Genomic DNA, 19241 nt, shown 5'->3' with positions numbered 1-19241 from the left:
CATTATGGTATAGAGTAGCCTCTTAAACAGCTTTAGCAGGTACGGGTTTCTTTTTTACTTTCATTCAATGTTGTATTTATGCCTTATCAGTATTTGGCTCTGTTCCTTAATTAGACACATAAGCATATATTACACTGCAGATATTAAATTGTGAAATTAATAATTATGAAAGTGATAATTATGCTTGATGTTTGGCATTATTTAGAATCTGAGATTTAGATTAATGATTTATTTGCCATAACAACGTAATGGTGCCTTTTTCACTAGGGGATGGTGTTATGGTCTATTTAAACTGTATGATTCACTTGTTTGACTGAGGAAGGGTAGAATATCCACAAAACATTACACACATAAAAGCTACTACTTTAAAAGGACCGGTAATTGCCACGCCCCCTTGACCACGCTCCTGACCACACCCCCACTGGCACCGCACCAGGTGGTCCCAGTTTTACCTCTAAAAATTATGGTAAGCCTATATATATATATATACACATAATTCCCCTTTTCATTCAAATACCTTGTGATATACCATATACCTTTTAACCCTTATAACTTTTTTATTTTATTATTTCTGTGAATAATTTTTATTTGATATTGTGTATTACTTTATTTTAATGTGTTTATGTTGTGTTTGGAGCAACTTTTTATTTAGCCCTAACTGTTATGCAAGGACTTCAGCAATAAGTGCAAATTTAGTTTATGCTTGTGTGGTCGTGTTTACTTTCAACTTGTAAAAATAGCACAAGTTGGCATGGGTGCGATATTGAAATATTGTGGGTGTGCTAACATTAGCTTGCCACTTTTAATCTTAGTATAAGTGAATCGACTAAATAAACATGTAGCCAAATGTTCTCATGCTCAGAACTGCAAGAATGAAACTAACGTTTAAAAAATGTTCCATTTTGAAAGAAAACTAGTAAGTTGTTTGCTGTGATTTGTTTTGTTGTTGTTGCGTTTTCTTTGATTTAACATTTGTTTTAGAAAAGGAGGCACTGTTTATTATCCTTTTAAGTGAAACTGTTATAAATGTATTACAGCATTTTATTCTTCCACTAGCATGCCCATATTTATTGGTCAGGGGCTTATGTGTCCCTTTTAAAATTATAGCCAGACAGTCATCGAAAACATGATTCTGTAAAATAGTAAATGTATAGCGTGCCATGACTTTGCCCAGAGTAAAAATGGCGTCCATTAAATTCGTGTCATAGCAAGAGCGACAGTTTGGGGTACGGCAGCGGAAGTGACGCTAACATTCACGCTTGCCGCGACCGGAAATACTCTAAACGTTTGTCAAGCGTAAGTCACGCGTTCACGATTTCTGAGCTGTTTGCAGTTTACCGCGAAGTGGTGCGAAGACTTTTATATATAAGGTAAGGTTATCAGACGGTTGCGCTTTACTGTATTATTTGTGATCAAAATCAGGTTGGATAAATAGGCACTACGGGTCTGTTGCGCTGTATACAGAAAACCTGCTGTAAGTGACAAAGTCGCTTTGTGTAGGTTCGTGAGCTGTTGAATAGCACCACTATATACACAAATGTCCCTTGCAGAACATAGCATTATCATGCTGTGAAGAGGGATACATTGTAAACCATGCTTATTACCCTCATTGGGCAAAACAAACTTCGCATTTCCTCCATGTGTAGGAAGAGGCACCTTATTAGCAGAGCATATCATTGCCATTCTGTGCGCAGATTTATCTATGTAGAACATATTTCTACATAGAAAGCTTGACTGATTAGGTTTATATTCTGTAGAGCAGGGCTCGACAATTATTTTTGTTAAAATATAGGAACCAGCCCTTATCTTTAGGAGCCATCAGCTTTTGGCTATCCTTAAAGGGATACTAAACCTATTTTTTTTTTTTTTTCATGATTCAGATAGAGCATGGAATTTTAAGCACCTTTCTAATTTACTCCTATTATCAATTTTCTTTGTTCTCATGTTATCTTGATTTGAAAAAGCAGTACTGTAAGCTTTAGAGCCGGACCATTTTTTGTTCAGCACCTGGTTAGCACTTGCTGATTTGTGGCTAAATGTAGCAAACCAATCGGCAAGCTCTACTCAGGTGCCGACCTAAAAATGGTCCGGCTCCTAACCTTTCATTACTGCTTTTTCAAATCAAGATAAAATGAGAACAAAGAAAAATTGATAATTGGAGTCAATTAGAAAGTTGCTTAAAATTGCATGCTATATCTGAATCATGAAATAAAAAAATTAAGTTAGTATCCCTTTAAAGTGATGGTAAACTAAGGCTTACATGAAGTTAAGGGGTAGTTTAGTGTCCCAAATTTGTAAGGTACCACATCCCGCCGTGGGGTGGGGGCGACACACCATGGGTAGGTTCCCAGGGGCGGTTGTGGAGCACAGGAACTAAATTGTAACAGAGCAATCAACTCCACATTTACCTAAACATGTAATATTTTTACCATGGGAATTACTTTAGAAACGTACACATTACCATGGGAATTACTTCTGAAAGGTAAGGGGGGGCATGGATAGGTTCCCATCAGTGGCGGCCGGGGCAGGTATTGGAACGGATCGTTCTTTTCAAATATCGTTCCCGGGCGCCGCAACCGCAGCTGGGAACCTGTTGTGTGTGGGACGCTAAACTACCGAAGTTAAATATGAAATCCTTGTGTAAAAAAAATCAAATAAAAAAAACATATATTTGTTATAGTAAAATGTACCTGTAAGTGTTAATAAGTTTCCTTAGTTTATAAAAGGCCACCACTGCCAGCCCACTGTGAAGATCGCTTTTTTCAGTTGGTGACGTATTCACCACTCATCTGTTTGTGTGAGCCCTACGGCAATAATTAAGCCCTATGAGGCAGGGCTTGATTTTTGCCGTATGGCTTGCACAAACATTGGATGAGCAGCGAATGTCACTGCTTGGGAAAAAACTCTTCACAGTGTCCTGCAGTGTTGTGAGTATAATAAACTGCACAGGCTTTTTAACCATTTCAGTCACAGTCTTACTAAGCACAGATATAATGCAAGGATGTAATATTTAACTTCTTGTAAGATTTAGTCATCACTTTAAGATATGAGTGTGTTTTTCCGGGGAAAGCTGCTTCAGAGTAGGTTTACATATGTTTACACAGATGCCCAGCCACTTGGCTCTGAATCTGTCCACCATGTTACTGACACCTCCGGGTGCATTAGCTCATTAAATCAAGTAACATTAACTCCTCCCCAAGCCATTACCCCCCTCATGTTGTGCCATTGGTAAAGAGGCTTTGCGGGAGTTATTAGAGGTAGGGCTTGGTGAAAAATGTGTATTTTACAGCTGCAAGGCCTATAAAGGATCATAAGTAACAGAAAGATTTGGGCACAGAGAGAAATGTCCAAAAATATTTATTCGTTAGTAGATACTTACAGCATAAGCAGTCAAGCCAAAGAGCTTAAAAACAAGACCATAGGGCAGGGGAATACGGTCTTGCACGTTTCGGCAAAGCACTGCCTTATTCATAGACCTGTATCTCCTGACACCCACAAGTATTTAAATCACTCCCTGCAACGTGATTGGCTATAGAACATCAACAATATTTAAAGGGATATATACAGACAGCATCTAGGTAACGCATATACAGAGTTTGAAATATAATATATATTTGAGCTAACACAGTTGCGAATATATAATATAATGATTACACCATTGTAAATACATGATACTGCTGTTAATATTCACAAATATTCCCTTATATATTGTAATTACAGAAAAATATATATCAAAGTAACATGGAATCTTATAATTCACGTGACATGGAATCTTATAAAATTCATGTGACATGGAATCTTATAATTCACGTGACATGGAATCTTATAATTCACGTGACATGGAATCTTATAATTCACGTGACATGGAATCTTATAATTCACGTGACATGGAATCTTATAATTCACGTGACATGGAATCTTATAAAATTCACGTGACATGGAATCTTATAAAATTCACGTGACATGGAAAAATGCTCTATTAGGGTTTTATTTTAATTCCCTTTTGAAGATGCAAGCAATAAATTGTTACTTAATCAACCCACACGTCATATACAATACATGCTAAACAAGGTGGAAGGAAAAAAACACAATTAAAGACACTATATCCATTATTGAGTAGTGTCCCTATAACCATATAATTATGAATGGTAGCCTGTGCACAGCAGTTTAGAGTACTGTACAAAATAAAAAAATTATATTGGCATCACATTCACCCACCTTATCTTTATTTGTAATGCAACCAATGGAATGCAGCACTACACAGGAGCCACCGTATAGGCAATACATTTTAGACAAACTGGGTCTGAAGGATTACAGGGTCCCGCTCACAATTGTATACAATCAAATTTTTTATATTTTACGGGAGCTGAATGCATACATTTTGTGCACGGAGTGTACCTAGCTATCAGTGCTCATGTAAACTCAGATTGCAACTGGATATGGGCATGTGGTACAAATTAAGTGTAAAAGGGACAGTAAATTGCAATTAGAAATTCATGAATCAGACAGAGCATTCAATTTTAAACAACCTTCCAATTTACTTCTATTATTTAATTTGCTTCCTTCTCTTGTTATCCTTTGTTGAAGGATTTGTCTAGGTAAGCTCAGGAACAACAAAGCACCTGGGTGTACTAGCTGCATATGTATCCCTATTGTTTTTGGCTCACCCATGTGTTCATTTAGCAACCATTAGTGCATTGCTGCTCCTTCAACAAATTATACCAAGCGAATTAAGCAAAATAAACTGGAAAGTTGTTTTAAAGTATTAAGCGCCTGTGCATTCTGTTTTAGACTGCACATTTATTTATTTATATTTTTATATATATATATATATATCTATATATCTATATATATCTATCTATATATATCTATCTATATATATCTATCTATATATATATCTATCTATCTATATATCTGTCTGTCTATCTATATATCTGTCTGTCTATCTGTCTGTCTATCTATCTATTTGTCTATCTGTCTGTCTATCTATCTGTCTGTCTATCTGTCTGTCTGTCTGTCTATCTGTCTGTCTATCTATCTGTCTGTCTATCTGTCTGTCTATCTATCTGTCTGTCTGTCTATCTATATGTCTGTCTATCTATCTATATGTCTGTCTATCTATCTATATGTCTGTCTATCTATCTATATGTCTGTCTATCTATCTATATGTCCTGTCTATCTATCTATATGTCCTGTCTATCTATATATCTGTCTATCTATATATATTAGTGATGCACCGAAATGGAAATTCTGGACCGAATCCGAAAATCCGGGATGCACTTGGCCGAAAACCGAAACTGATACCGAAAATGTGTTTTTTCAAATTAATTTTTTTTTTTTTTTTGCATAATTAGAGCCAATAAAAAAGCCCACACTTTTATTGAAAGTAATACACTAAAATTGGACAAAAATATCTTAAAACAATTAATATGCTACACAATAATTTTACCAAGAAAAAAAAAAAAAGAAAAAAATGCAATTTTCGGCCAAAATGTTTCCTTACTTAAAACAATTATATATATCAATATACTGTATTCTTCATTTAGTTCTATGTAACAGAATCATATTTAACTGTTTTTTTTACCAATTATCCAAATAAAGTATAGTCCTAGAAAACTCATTATATGCAGAACAGTAAGTCAAGTAATAAACTTAAACAGCAGCTCTAGGCTAGCATCAAATTTGAAACCTGATACACAATAATTTTACCGAAAATAACAGGCAAAAAACCCGAAAACCGAAATAGCCAAAAAAGGCTATTTTCGGCCGAAACTTTCTGCGGCAGAAATTTCGGTGCATCCCTTTTATATATCTTTTATTTATATATATATATATATATATATATATATATATATATATCTCTAAATCAAAAGACCGAAGTATATAAGACAGAACGCCACAATCCCGAAGTTCTAAATACTGAAACTTAAAAATGGCGACACAACATAATCCCGAATATTAAAATGCATAAAAAATAAAATCCCTAACTTGTAAAATACCGAAAACCAGAATCCCGAAACAATAAAATCCCGCAAGATTACCAACCCTTAGAAAACCACATTCCAAAAGTGATCACTGGTTAAACTGGCTATTCAGCCTCTGCCTGGAGGGTTCAAGGGGGGGTGCCCTGCCGTCCACCCCAAGTAAACCTTGGGATATGAACCCCCAGGTGGAGGCAAAAAGATAGTGAAGATGGGGACATCACAGCACATCGTAACTATAGGGTTTTTTAAATTTAGGGATTCTATAATTTTGGGATTTTGTTCTTTGCATTTTGATTTTCAGGAATTTAGACATTTGAGATATATATATATATATATATATATATATATATATATATATATATATATATATATATATATATATATATATATATATATATATATAATCTAGCAGCTTTATCAACAGTTTAAATTTATGCATACAGGATTCACTTCTGCAAATCTTTGCAGGTGCATATAATACTACACGACTCAAGTTAATGAGGCCCATTTATCAAATGTCTGTCGGACCTGAACCGACAGTTCGGATCAGGTCCGACAGACATCGCTGAGTGCGGTAAACAAAACGCTCTCCGTATTCAGCATTGCACCAGCAGCTCACAAGAACTGCTGGTGCAACGCCGCCCCCTGCAGACTTGCTGCCAATCGACCCGATTGTACTTGATCGGGTTGTATTGTGGCGATTCCTGTCCGACCTCATTAGAGCAGGCGGACAAGGTTATGGAGCACCGGTCTTTAGACCGCTGCTTCACAACTGCTGTTTCTGGCGAGTCTGAAGATATCCCAAGACCATTCGGAGCTTGATAAATGGGCCCCAGAGCATTCTCGTGTAGAGTATCCTTTGTGTGGTCAATTGAGATGTATTACTTGTCGTCTGGAATCCACATCACAATTCCTGGATATAACTTGATGAGGCAAACAGATAGGAAAGAGAAAAAAATACTGCAGTCAAAAAGAACCTCAATCCAAGCAAGTCTTCAAAGATTAGGAGTGCAGACATAGTTTACCTCTGATAAAATGGAGATATATAAGCTGTGCTCTCACTTTTTAATAATGGCACCACTGTTGTTCATCCTCTGTATAAGGCAGATGTAACTACTTTTGGCAAATGCAGTGGCATCAAGCACTTTGTTGTTGCTGGTTGGGCAGCTGAGGGACAGATTTTGTATATGAAAGCATAAACTTTTAAACAGTTTTTGTATAACAAATCATTAGAATGTCCCTTTAGCACATATACATTGGAGAGACTCCTTAATAACTAGTTTTCAGACTGCATTAAAAACTATGCTACCGGTTTAGCTGAAAAATAGTTGATGCATGGGCTTTGGCTGCAGTTGGTCTTATATGGACAACAAACATAGCTTTCCCCCCATCTATAAGGTAGGTTCCAAATCAGTGATTGTAAGGTAAGTTGTCCTTGTGTTAATGTTTTGCTGTAATGAATACATGAGATTTTGATTCTAGTGGTAGTCTTGTATGGCAGAATATAACTTGTGAGAGAAAACACAATGCTGTAGCACAGAACTGCTTGGACATCAGTGTGTGGCTGTCAGTGTTCTCTTGCAACATATACGCATATTCTAAGTTACTTGTTTTTAAACATGGTTTTACAAAAAAACACTTTTCTACTTGAGGTGTAGAGCATGAAACACCTATACACATCATTTTAGTTGTGGCATTATTCTACTGCCTGCAGAAAAATAAGGAAATCGAACACTAATCTTGTCTTTTAAGACCTGTTTGTCCTTGCTAAACTAACGGTCCTTTAGTCTAAGCAGACAGTTTTCAAACCTATCCTCAGGCCTCCCTAACAGGCTGGATTTTCAGGATATTTGAATTGGCGCACAGGTGAAATAATCAGCTGATTAGTAAACATGGTTATTAACTTGCTCTCACCCAAGTTAATCCTGAAAGTCTGGCCTGCTAAGGAGTCATGAGGTTAGATTGGAAAAGCCCTGTGCTAAGATAACGTGTTAAGTAATATGTGGTAATTTGGGATGAGATAGCCATATGGGGTTAAATGCCTTTTACTTCAATACAACATATTAATCACATTATGTGAGGCACTATTCGACAAGCCCCTTGCCATTAGTAAGCTTTTTTTGTTTTCTTTTTGATAGCACCCTTGGGATGTTAGATGGTTGGATTGATGGCTGCACAAAGTGAGGAACAAATTTGAAAGCATTGATTAAATATTTAATTTTGATTGTTTATATTTTATATAGTAGAGTGGTCCTGCTTGCACTTTAGAATGCATTGATGTTCCTAATGAACTACAAATTGTAGGTCTCTTTAAAGTAATACCTGCTTTATCATCACAACACACAGAAAACCTGGCACTCGCCAGCAGATTGACACTCGCCAGCAGATTCACAGCCCCAAGGCAGAACATATAGTGATCTGAGATGTCATCGCAGAAAATGCAGCATGTCTGCAGAAAGAGCAGGACACATGCAGGAACTGTAGGCGCTTAAACTTTGTAGTGCTGCTCAACATAAGAGAGTTCTCTTCAAACAGAGCTGTGCTCTGGCTGCACTGTGTAAGTTTTCCATAACACAGTGCATCCAGAGTAGAGTGCTGTTTGAAGTGAGCAGTCAAATATGCAGCACATTGCTTGTTGACTGTCTCTCAGAGATTTTTTCAAACCCGCCCCCTAGCCTTTCCCAGTCTGCAAAGCTGTTTATTCTGAATGCAATACGTACGTATGAGCATTGCATCTTTTTTATTACTACATTTCTGTTAGACTAAGAGAAAAGGAAACAGATTTATTCAAGAAGCATTTTAAAATATCTTTGTATGCAGCTAATTTGCAATGCAATTATATTATAAAAATTAAAAATGGCTTTATTCTTCAGTTAACCAACACATTGCAATTGAACTGGTGCCTTTGTGTAACCGTCTAATTTAAAATTGAATTTTATTTAAAAATGACCTGCAGAAAAAATTTCACTAAAAAAATCTAATCGCAGAAAGTGAATAAAAGTTCTGCCTCTGGGATTCACAGTAATGTTTAAAAGCAAAACTGGGGGAAGTCAGTTACATTTGGCGCCAAAGGATCAAGCCCAGGACCACGACAAGGTCTCCCCCTTCCTGGGACCCTAAACCAGCTGCCACACAATGCATACTTCCAAACAAACCAACTGGGAATCTCCCAGGGTGACACAGGCTTTTGTAACCTCTCCTATGTAAATACAAAACACAGGAATGGACCGCACTCAGACTGGGTACACATTCTAAGCCACAGCAAACTCCACAGCCCTGAACACTGACAGACAACTGCAAAGTTTCCAGCAACCCAAGCGGTTAACCCCAGAGCAGCCTGGGTTGCTGGGAACTTGGCAGCTGTCTGTCAGTGTTCAGGGCTGTGGAGTTTGGTGTGGCTTAGGATGTGTACCCAGTCCAGTCTGTGAGTGTGGTCCATTCCTGTGTTTTGTATTTACATAGGGGAGGTTACAAAAGCCTGTGTCACCGTGTGAGGATCCCAGTTGGTTTGTTTGGAAGTATGCGTTGTGTGGGTGCTGGTTTTGGGTCCCAGGAAGGGGGAGACCTTGTTGTGGTCCTGGGCTTGATCCTTTGGCGCCAAATGTAACCAACTTCCCCCAGTTTTGCTTTTAAACATTACTGTGAATTTGCTGGCGAGTGCCAGGTTTTCGTTGTGTTAATGTTTGTAATGCTCCCCTGCAAACCTGTCACCCAGGCTGCTCTGGAGTTAACTGCCTGGGTTTCTGGGAATTTTGCAGCTGTCTGTCAGTGTTCAGGGCTGTGCAGTTTGCTGTGGCTTAGGATGTGTACCCAGTCCAGTCTGTGAGTGCTGTCCATTCCTGTGTTTTGACCTGCTTTATCATGTTAAATTTGAAGGGCACACTGTGCGGAAGCCCATGTCCCTCTGGTGTGGGGGGTTACAAGGCCCTCGTGAGTCTGCCCTTTGAAATAAGATCTCACCTGTGTCTTAATGTGATAGTACATTATGCACATTTCAAATATCTCATTAGTAAATATATATTTAGATGCAAACTGCTAAATTATGTGTGAAATATGCGTCGCCAAGCTGGATTTCCTGCACGGCTATTGGCTAAGAGGTGGAAACGTCACCTCTCAGCCAAATAGGGAAAGCCGCGTTCTGCCAGTGGGCTGCCTTGGCAGCTCAGTGCGGCGATCGCTTCAAACAAAGGAGCTTTGAGCATGAAGTATTTTATAATTCATGAATGAAAGTCCCCTTTATTTGTTCCAATGCTAAATCCTAGTGTTTACCATCACTTTAACATCACAGTAGCTAAAAATGCTAAAGCTGTTTAATTTGATATTGAAGTTAAAATTAAATTTGATGTTTAAAGAGAGATAAAACACAAAATTGTTCTTTTGTGACTGAGACAGCATGCCATTTTTAAAAAGTTTCCAATTTTACTTCTATTCTCAATTTTGCATTGCTTTCGTGTTCTTTGTTGAAGAGATACCTAGGTAGGAGTCTAAAGCACTATTATGGCAGGAAATTGTGCTGCCATGGATAGCATTCCAGCAAAACTGCTTCCATATAAGCTCCATACACATTCCTGCTCCTGAGCTTTTTCTGCCCTGCTTTTCAACAAACAATATAAAAAATTGAAGTAAATTAGAAAGTTGTTTAAAATTGCATGATCTATCTAACTCCTAAAAGAAAGAAATTGGGGTTTGCGTTGCTTTTAATAAAACTCATTTCTAGGAATTAATTTATTGGTGGCTGCCAAGAACAACCACCAAGGTATGAAAGCCCAAAACATGGCAATATTTATTAACAATAAATATGGTTGTGTACACTAGTATTTTGATGATTGAGGTGTTTTTTTTTTTTAATCCCCTATTCACTTTTGGGTGATAGTCTTTTAAATGAATAAATTACCATTTACAGTTATTTTAAATACCTAACTGGTGTTTTAGACCTTATTTTGTTGTGGAACTGTGTGGAAAGTCTTTCTTTTGTGTGTTTTTTTTTTTTTTTTTTTTTTTTTTTTATTCTCTTTCCTCTTTCGTTGTCTCTTAAATTTTATATTTCAATTGTTTGCTGTGCTAATATTACACGGCCTGGCATATGCAGATGTCTGAGTTGCTTCACTACCTAGTGAGTTATTAAAGCCTTGAGTCTTCTGTGAATAACTTTTTGTTCTCTGTTTGTTTTTTTCATCCACTTGTTTTTCAGGGTTCTTTGACATGCCATTAAACGGTGCTGGCAGGTTACATGTGACATGACAAAAATTAACCAATGGGTCAGCAAGATGGCTTCTGAAACACCTGGATCTACAGTGTCAGTGGTTGGACAAGTGTCTGTTGTAGGGAAATCTTCACTCCACATGGTGGGGTACATGGGAAAAGTCAGTGACGCTTTTTTCTGCATTTTTTTTTTCCTTGTTTGTTCTTCCACGGAAATCTATAAAAAAAAAAAAAAGGCGAAAGATTGTTCATAATGCAAACTTGTTTGTGTAAAGATAAGTTTGTTCTCCTTCTTATTAAATAAGAGCAAAATACTTTTCATATAATGTATGTCACCCGGTCTTGCTTCCGGTAAAAAGCATGTCTTCATTAATAGTTTTATATACTTGCTGAATTCTGCTGTTACATTTGTTGAAGGCTAGTGGTCATAGGAATCACACTTGTTAGTAAACGCTCTCAAATATCAAAACCGTATTATGGGTAATACGTTTATTTACCACTAGTCTGTTTATGCGTGTGGTCAGAAAAGCATTATATATATATATACACAAACTTTTTTTTTTTCTAGCTGTTAAAGGGACATTGTACACTATTTTTATTTGCATAAATGTTTTGTGGATGATCCATTTATATAGCCCATACAGGGTTTTTGTTTTCTGTAAAAATGTATAGTTTCTCTTAATTTTAAATAACATCCTAACCAAGCCCCAACATTTTAGAAGTAGACTGTTGTCTTCCTACTCCAGTTTGCTCTTGTTTTGTGTAAAGGGTCTTTTCATATGCGGGGGTGGGGGGGTGGTCTGCTCTTTTTGCTTTCTACCCCGTTTCAGTAAGTGTCCCTGTCTAGCCTTTTCAACAGAGCTAAACTGAGAGCTTCTAAGTAAGTTTTTAAACGGTTTTATACTGTATTTTTAGATCCGTATCTGTGCATATTATTCTTTATAGTAGTGTCTATTACATGCAGTTATATGCAACTTGGTGTACATTGTCTCTTTAAAGGGACATTCTAATCAAATCCATTTCATGCATAATGAGAGAGCAATAATTAAATCTATATTTTGGCATGAAAGGGGTTAAAGGGACAGTGTATCTGGGCAAGTAGATGACCTACCCCTCAGGTGGGCTGTTGGTGCCCACTGCTGCTACTTGTTTATTTAGCTTTTCTATATAGAATAATGCAGTATTTGTGCTTCCATGAAGATGTCCGCAAGCAGCTATTTGTAGATGCAATCCAGCAGGCAAAAATTGATTATTGGGAATTATTGTACTGTACAATGTCCCTTTAATAAGCTCTATCATGTTCTTTTTATTTGAAGTGTGTATTAATGAGTAAACAGTTCAGCTGTTTCTTATTATGGGTGAAAGATTGTTTTAGTCATTTTTAAAAAGTTCTGTTAAAGGGTTGTCTGTCTTTGCTTGTTTGTTTATCTTGTGCGCAGGATTACATTTTTTAATTTTGTTTCCGTAGAATTCAGAATCCAGCACTTTTATTACAGATGGAACTTGCCCCGCATGCAGGTCCAAAGGCCACGTACAGTCCCTCAAGACTTATCGCATTAGTTTTTCTCAGTCCATTTTCCTGTGCGGTAATTCTCAGGTATGCCCATTATTTTAACTTTTGTACAGCATTGGTTTTAGCTATATTAAAAAAACGTATATTTGTTATTCCATAATTGGATCCTGATAATTTTGTAATCATACCCCCCCTGCTTTTGTAGTAGTCTAAAAAAAAGTTGTAATAACCTTCTCAGTTGGTAGCCTATAAGCACCACGTATTGTAGCAATTACAGCTTTGCTCAGTTGTAGTTTTTTTTATTGTCATGCTAATTTTGCATACATTTTAATTAGCCATTGAATTAACTTATGTAACATATCATTTTTTTTTTTATTTTTTTTTAGTGTATTTATCCATTGGGATACACACCTTTGGATAACATAATTGCAAATACTGCTGACTTACAGAAGCACCACATTTCAACTAAATCTAGAAAACGGAGCATATTGGAGACATCACTAACCTCCAACATTAATGCGAAGAAATTAAAGATTGATGCGCCTCTCTGTGGGTTAAATCTCCCTGATGATTCTCTCAGAAGATATGAAGGTCTGAAAGCTTCTAAGACACCAAATGAGAAACCAAGCAATTGTCAACCTTTGCAAAATGGTGCTAAGGAGGACAGAATGCTTCAGGAGCAGAGCACTGTGGAAATGACTTTACGTTGTGAAATATCTGGCTTACATGTTAACCATATATCTCAATCTGCATATGAAGTACCACTTTGTGAACTTTCTGGTTCACAAGATGTGTTGCAGGGAATTCCAAATGGGTTTCATGAAGGAGCAGCACAAGACAAATCTCTGGACGTGACCAATTCTATTCAGAATGGTTTTCATGTGTGTCTGGAAACGGCTAAAAATCCAGTCTGCAAATCGTCAAGTCCACATAGAATATTAAATGTCCATGAAAAACAAGAGAGCCAAGAAACTTGTGTAAAGATGGAAAAAAGTGTAGATGTAAATAAGCATGAGCTTTCATTAGCACATTTATTGAAGGAAAATCTTCCTGAACAGCAAAATATGGTAAAAGACAGAACATTGGTGGATATGTCGACTCCTAGTTGTAATGATGTTGAAGAAAACAGTTTACAACTATCAGTAGTTCATGGATTAAACTGTGCAGTTGCTGCACCAGGTCTTCTAGTACCGGACAATCAATTGGGGGAGTTGAATACTTCGTCCTGTACCAGTTTTTTGCAGGACACTAAGCTTCAAGATGATGCTAAAACTGCTCTTACAGAAGACAGCACTGGTAAATCTCCAAAAATGTTTGAGTCATCCAGTCATGCAGCTGTGAACGATTGTTCCCTTTCAACCAGCTTGTCCCCGGACCCTCACTTTAAGCAGCAAGTTGAAGAAATGGAAATGTCTAATACCCTGACCAACGGAGAAGTGGTTGAGAGAGACTGTGATATAAATACACCCGTTACAGAGCACGACAGTCAAGAAAATGTACTTGATTCTTCACTTTCAACCAGTTTGTCACAAGATATTCTACCTGAGCAGCAAGTTGAGGAAAGTACATTGATGGAAACAGCCACTTCCTTGTGTGAAGAAGCAGATATAAAAAACATCAATAGTATGACTCAGGTTATATCTCCATCAGAGAGTTTAGTTGCAAAACCACCTTTCTTTGAACAGAGGTGTCCAGAAAGTATAATTGATCCACTCTCAACATGTGTGTTGGAGAGCACAAATCTTAAACAGCAACCTGAAGTAATGTCAGGTTCTTTGTGCAGTGAAACAGTTCATGTGGCTCTGTCACCAGATTCTGCAATTAAAGGACCAGAAATGGTACTTATCCAAGAGGAAAGACTATGTGATACTTCACTGCCAGCCAGCTTGTTGCAGTCTGAAAATCAAATAGACAAAAATACCTTGAATGAAATGCCTTGTGCGAACACAGTGCCAGATTCTAGTAAATCTGAAAGGGTTATGGATTCTTCCTTAATGGAATGTGAAATGTCTGAGTCATGTTCTGTGTTACAAGATGATCTTAATGAGGATTTTAAAAATATAAAACAAGATGAGGTTATGGAAGTAACTGACCAAGAATGTATCAAATCAGATATGGCAGATACGTGTTCTTTGCCTGGGCAGCTCACTCTGGAAAAAAACCTGCAGAAGCCCACGGGTAGTGTTGAAAATAAAGATTCTCTACAGCCGCAGTCCAATAGTGTAAAGATTTCTTCACCTACAAACAGTGTGCAATCTGATACCCACCATAATCATATTCAGTGGAGGAACAAATACTCTCTGTGTTGGCTGGATTGCATCATGTCTGCTTTAGTGCATTTAACAACTCTAAAGCATAATGTGAGCATGGAAAGTGCTGATGAGAATTCTTCAGTTCACCAGCTCTACAAAAAATATTATGAAGCCAGTTCATTGCTGACATCTAGTGTCCTGAAAAGCAAGAGAGGTAAATATTGCAGATCATATTACTGTTTGGCAGTTTGCATCTTTAACACAGATTTAAAAACAAAAGCTTATTTGAATGTATGAACCATGCAAAATCATAGATCGGGAGCACTTGTGTGGTAACATTAGTTAAAATATTCATTTTAATGCATACAGTTTATTTGTATCCATATTCTTTTAAGAAAAATAAGACCCAACACATTTTTCATATCCTTTTGTTGGATCAGCAATGTAAACTACTGTAAGCTAGCTTAACACATTGGGTGACCAATGACCAAAGGCATATATGTGCAGCTAGCTCCCAGTAGGGCATTGCTGTTCCTGAGCCTAACTAGCTTGTCAACAAAGGATTGCAAGAGAACAAAGCAAATTCCATAATAGAAGTGAACTGCAAAGTTGTTTAAAATTGTATTCTCTATCTGAATCATGAAAACAATTTGGGGTTTAATGTCCCTTTTAGTGAAAGTAAAGGAGTGTGTAAAATACTTTTAATGCATTTTAAAGGGACAGTCTAATCAAAATTACTTTCATGGTTCAGGTAGAAGAAAATTGTATAAACTTGTTTGCTCTATTACCAAATTTCTCATATTCTTTGTTGAAGAACATAACTAGGTAGGCTCAGCAGCAGCAATGGATTGCTGGGAGCTAGCTGGTGATTGATGCCTATATATATCTCTTGTCATTGGCTTACCCGATGTGTTCCGCTCCCAGTAGTGCATTACTTCCACAAACAGCGACAAGCAAATAAAGCAACTTTGATAATAGAATTAAACTAGAAAGTTTGATAAAAATTGCTGAATCATGAAAAACAAATAGGATTCCGTGTCCCTGAGCACTTATTTTGTCTGTGATAAAAGCTTTCAATTTTGATTTATTTATATTTTTAGTTACTATACAAAAATTACTGTAATATGAATGATGCTTGTCTAACAATTATGCAGTTTGTAATTATTCTTTAGAACATATTAATTCATTTTTCTATTTATATGGTGATCCAGTAAACCAGTGTTAGATTTTCCTGTGCACCTGAGATCTATTGGCGCCCTCGAAATTAAAGGGATGTTATAAATGTTAAATACATGCTAGACATTATATATTTAAAGCAAAGATTAGCCTTAGAATATGTAAATGCATTTCTAAAATTATATTTATATATTGGTTGTGTAAATGTTTAGTTTCCATAAAGTAGTTTAGTGCAGGGGTTGACAAATCTGTTTAAAGTTTAGGAGCCAGTAAGAATATTTAGGAGCCAGACCAGTGGTATTTGTATATAGATATATGGCGAATAACCAAAAAAAGTTGATAAAATTCTAGGAGCATGTAGCTTCCTGGCTCCTGGGTTTGTCCAGCTCTGCTTTAGTGCTTCTTGTTTGAACTAGTTTTCTATTTATCTCTGTTTGAGCAAACAAAGCTGTGTGGAATCCCCTTTTGGACAGTCTCTTTTTGCCTGTTTTATATCTGTCCCTAATGGTAAGGGAAAAAGATAAAGTGCAGCGTCAGTTCAAACATGGCGGCACCCTTTATTTTATAGAAACTCAGTGCTATTTAGAAAATCAATTAAATTACATGAAAAAGAAACTTAAAGTATATTGTAAAGTTTAACTACACATAATTTAACTTTTTATGTTAAAAATCTCATACTTTTGCGCTAGTAGTTAATGGGCATTAACTGTATGATGTGGTTCAAAGCTTCTCATCTGTGCCTCCGCTCACAGTATTCTTAGATGCACAAGCGCAGTGCTGTACACACAGAAGTAATTTATACGGTCTCATTTTCTGCAACCAGAGTGAGCTGAGGAATTGCTGCCAGAGCAACTGTCTGCTATAGAAGCAGAGATGGTTCGCTGCTTGGTTAGCACAGTTTTGTTTGTTTTTTTCCTTCAACATTGATTGCAGTTTAGCTTTCATTACCTGGCCTGGGCAGCCATATAGCACCATAATAGCTTTTGTGGTGATGTTATGTTAGTTTTTTTTAATATTAAAAACTTTTGGATTTGGGGAAAGAGAGAGTATGGAGACTTATATATTTATTTATTTTTTATTCCACCAGTGCAGGCACAGGGTCATATTTTTCCTCTTAACGCCAATACGGCACTCAGGTATACATTTTTTTTTTATTTTTTTTTAAGTGAATGTAAATTTTTTAATGCTAAAGTGCCGGCTTTTAAAAGTTTGCTTTAAAACGGGCACTTTAATTCATCAACATTTATATTTCACTTGTGTTGTGCTAAAATACTTACCTTTTAATCTTGACAGCCGATCCAGCTTCCTCCACCTGTCGCAAAGCCTCTTCCTGGGTCTAAAATGAAGAATCCGGCTTCCTCCAATCACGGTGTTGAATCAGACACTGATTCCCCCGGTGGGGGGGGAGCCCTGATTGGAGGATGACCGATCCATCATTTCTGACATCAGAAATGGCTTGCGCTGACCGACGGAAGCTGGATCTGCTGTCAAGTTTAAAAGGTAAGTACAAGTGAAATGTAAATTTTGATGAATTAAAGTGCTTCTGTTTTTAATCTAATTTTTAAAAACTGGTCACTTTAGCATCAAAATTTACATTCACTGTAACCCACCCTGTATAGGCATAAAAAAGTAACACTCCTCAAATTGAGACTCTCTGTGTAAAGATGTGAGCTATGAGGATGAGTAGGCACCCTAGAGACTGTAGAGAAGGGGCAGAGGAGGTTGTAAATTAACTGCCTACATTGCCCCAGTAATATAATTCTACTCAACAGGGCACACAAAGGTTATCCTACAGATTGTTTTGTTTATGCAAACCCATATAGAATGTATTATACCCGAATATAGGGCTAGATTACAAGCAGTGTTCGCTCTAAGCTTGTGTGCAGCCCAGCAGTGACAATTGGCAAACACTGCACAATGCAGACTGCAAGGTATGATTATCTTATGAACTATTTCACTTCTGGGCCGCACACAAAGTTTAACTTAGAGGGAACACTGATTACAAGTGGAGCGCTAAATTATCGCACGTCCGCAAGCAGGCAAATTTGCTTGTTTGCAGGTATGCAATAGATAACCAGCCATTACAAGTACAAGCTTACAGTAGCAATTAGCGCTCTAATCTCTGGTTAATTTTCAGATCTGTTTAATTTTCTAAAAGTGCCCCAAATGCCCTCAAAATAGAGGGCATTTATAGTTTATTTAAAAATAATTGCACTAGGCAGTTTTTGGGTTTCAATGTTGGTGGGATTTACTTTTATCACCAATTTTGCTTTGTTCTATTGGTATTCTTAGTTGAAAGCTAAACCTAGGTAGGCTCATATGCTAATTTCTTAGACCTTGAAGGCCGCCTCTTCTGTGAATGCAGTTTGACCGTTTTTCACCACTAGACGGCGTTAGTTCATGTGTGTCATATAGATAACATTGAGCTCATGCACGTAAAGTTACCTAGGAGTAAGCACTGATTGGCTAAAATGCAAGTCTGTCAAAAGAACTGAAATAAGGGGGCATTTTGCAGAGGCTTGGATACAAGGTAATCAGTAGGGTTGCACTGATACCAAGTATTTGCATGAGTACTCGTACAAATGCCTCGATACTTAAAGTGAATGTAAATTTTGATGCTAAAGTGCCCGGTTTTTAAAATTTTTATTAAAAACGGGCACTTTTATTCATCAAAATTTACATTTCACTCGTGTTGTGAAATACTTACCTTTTAAACTTGACAGCAGCTCCAGCTTCCTCCACCCGTCGCAAAGCCTCTTCCTGGGTCAAAAATTAGGAATCCAGCTTCCTCCAATCACGGCGTTTAATCAGACACCGATTCCCCCGGGGGGGAGCCTGATTGGAGGATGACCTATCCATCATTTCTGACATCAGAAATGGCTTGCGACGACCGGAGGAAGCTGGAACAGCTGTCAAGTTTAAAAGGTAAGTGTTTTTTTTTTTGTTTGTTTGTTTTTTTTCACAACAGGAGTGAAATGTAAATATTTAATTAAAGTGCACCTGTTTTTAATTAATTAATTTTTAAAAACCGGGTACTTAAGCATCAAAATTTACATTTTTTTTGTTTGTTTTTTTCACAACAGGAGTGAAATGTAAATATTTAATTAAAGTGCA

At 37.0% G+C, this 19241-nt stretch overlaps 1 protein-coding gene across 3 annotated transcripts in view; it reads left to right on the top strand.

The window, feature by feature from the left end:
• The first annotated feature begins 1269 nt into the window (after positions 1-1269).
• The window catches only part of USPL1 (ubiquitin specific peptidase like 1), a 72877-nt gene continuing 54905 nt past the window's right edge, over positions 1270-19241 (top strand). Inside the window, exons 1-4 of one of the 3 annotated variants that reach the window (XM_053708472.1) lie at positions 1270-1370; positions 11176-11347; positions 12655-12783; positions 13086-15165. In XM_053708472.1, coding sequence (XP_053564447.1) covers positions 11222-11347; positions 12655-12783; positions 13086-15165 — 2335 coding nt within the window. In that variant the 5' untranslated portion in view covers positions 1270-1370; positions 11176-11221. Of the gene's footprint in view, positions 1371-9545; positions 11348-12654; positions 12784-13085; positions 15166-19241 lie in introns of those variants that run through there. The other 2 variants (XM_053708473.1, XM_053708471.1) reach the window with 2 other exon arrangements.

This window comes from Bombina bombina, chromosome 3 (genome assembly GCF_027579735.1).
Source record: "Bombina bombina isolate aBomBom1 chromosome 3, aBomBom1.pri, whole genome shotgun sequence".
NCBI classification, from domain to species: domain Eukaryota; kingdom Metazoa; phylum Chordata; class Amphibia; order Anura; family Bombinatoridae; genus Bombina; species Bombina bombina.
The sequence above is the reverse complement of the archived record's forward strand: the minus strand, read 5'-3'. Positions and strand labels throughout refer to the sequence as shown.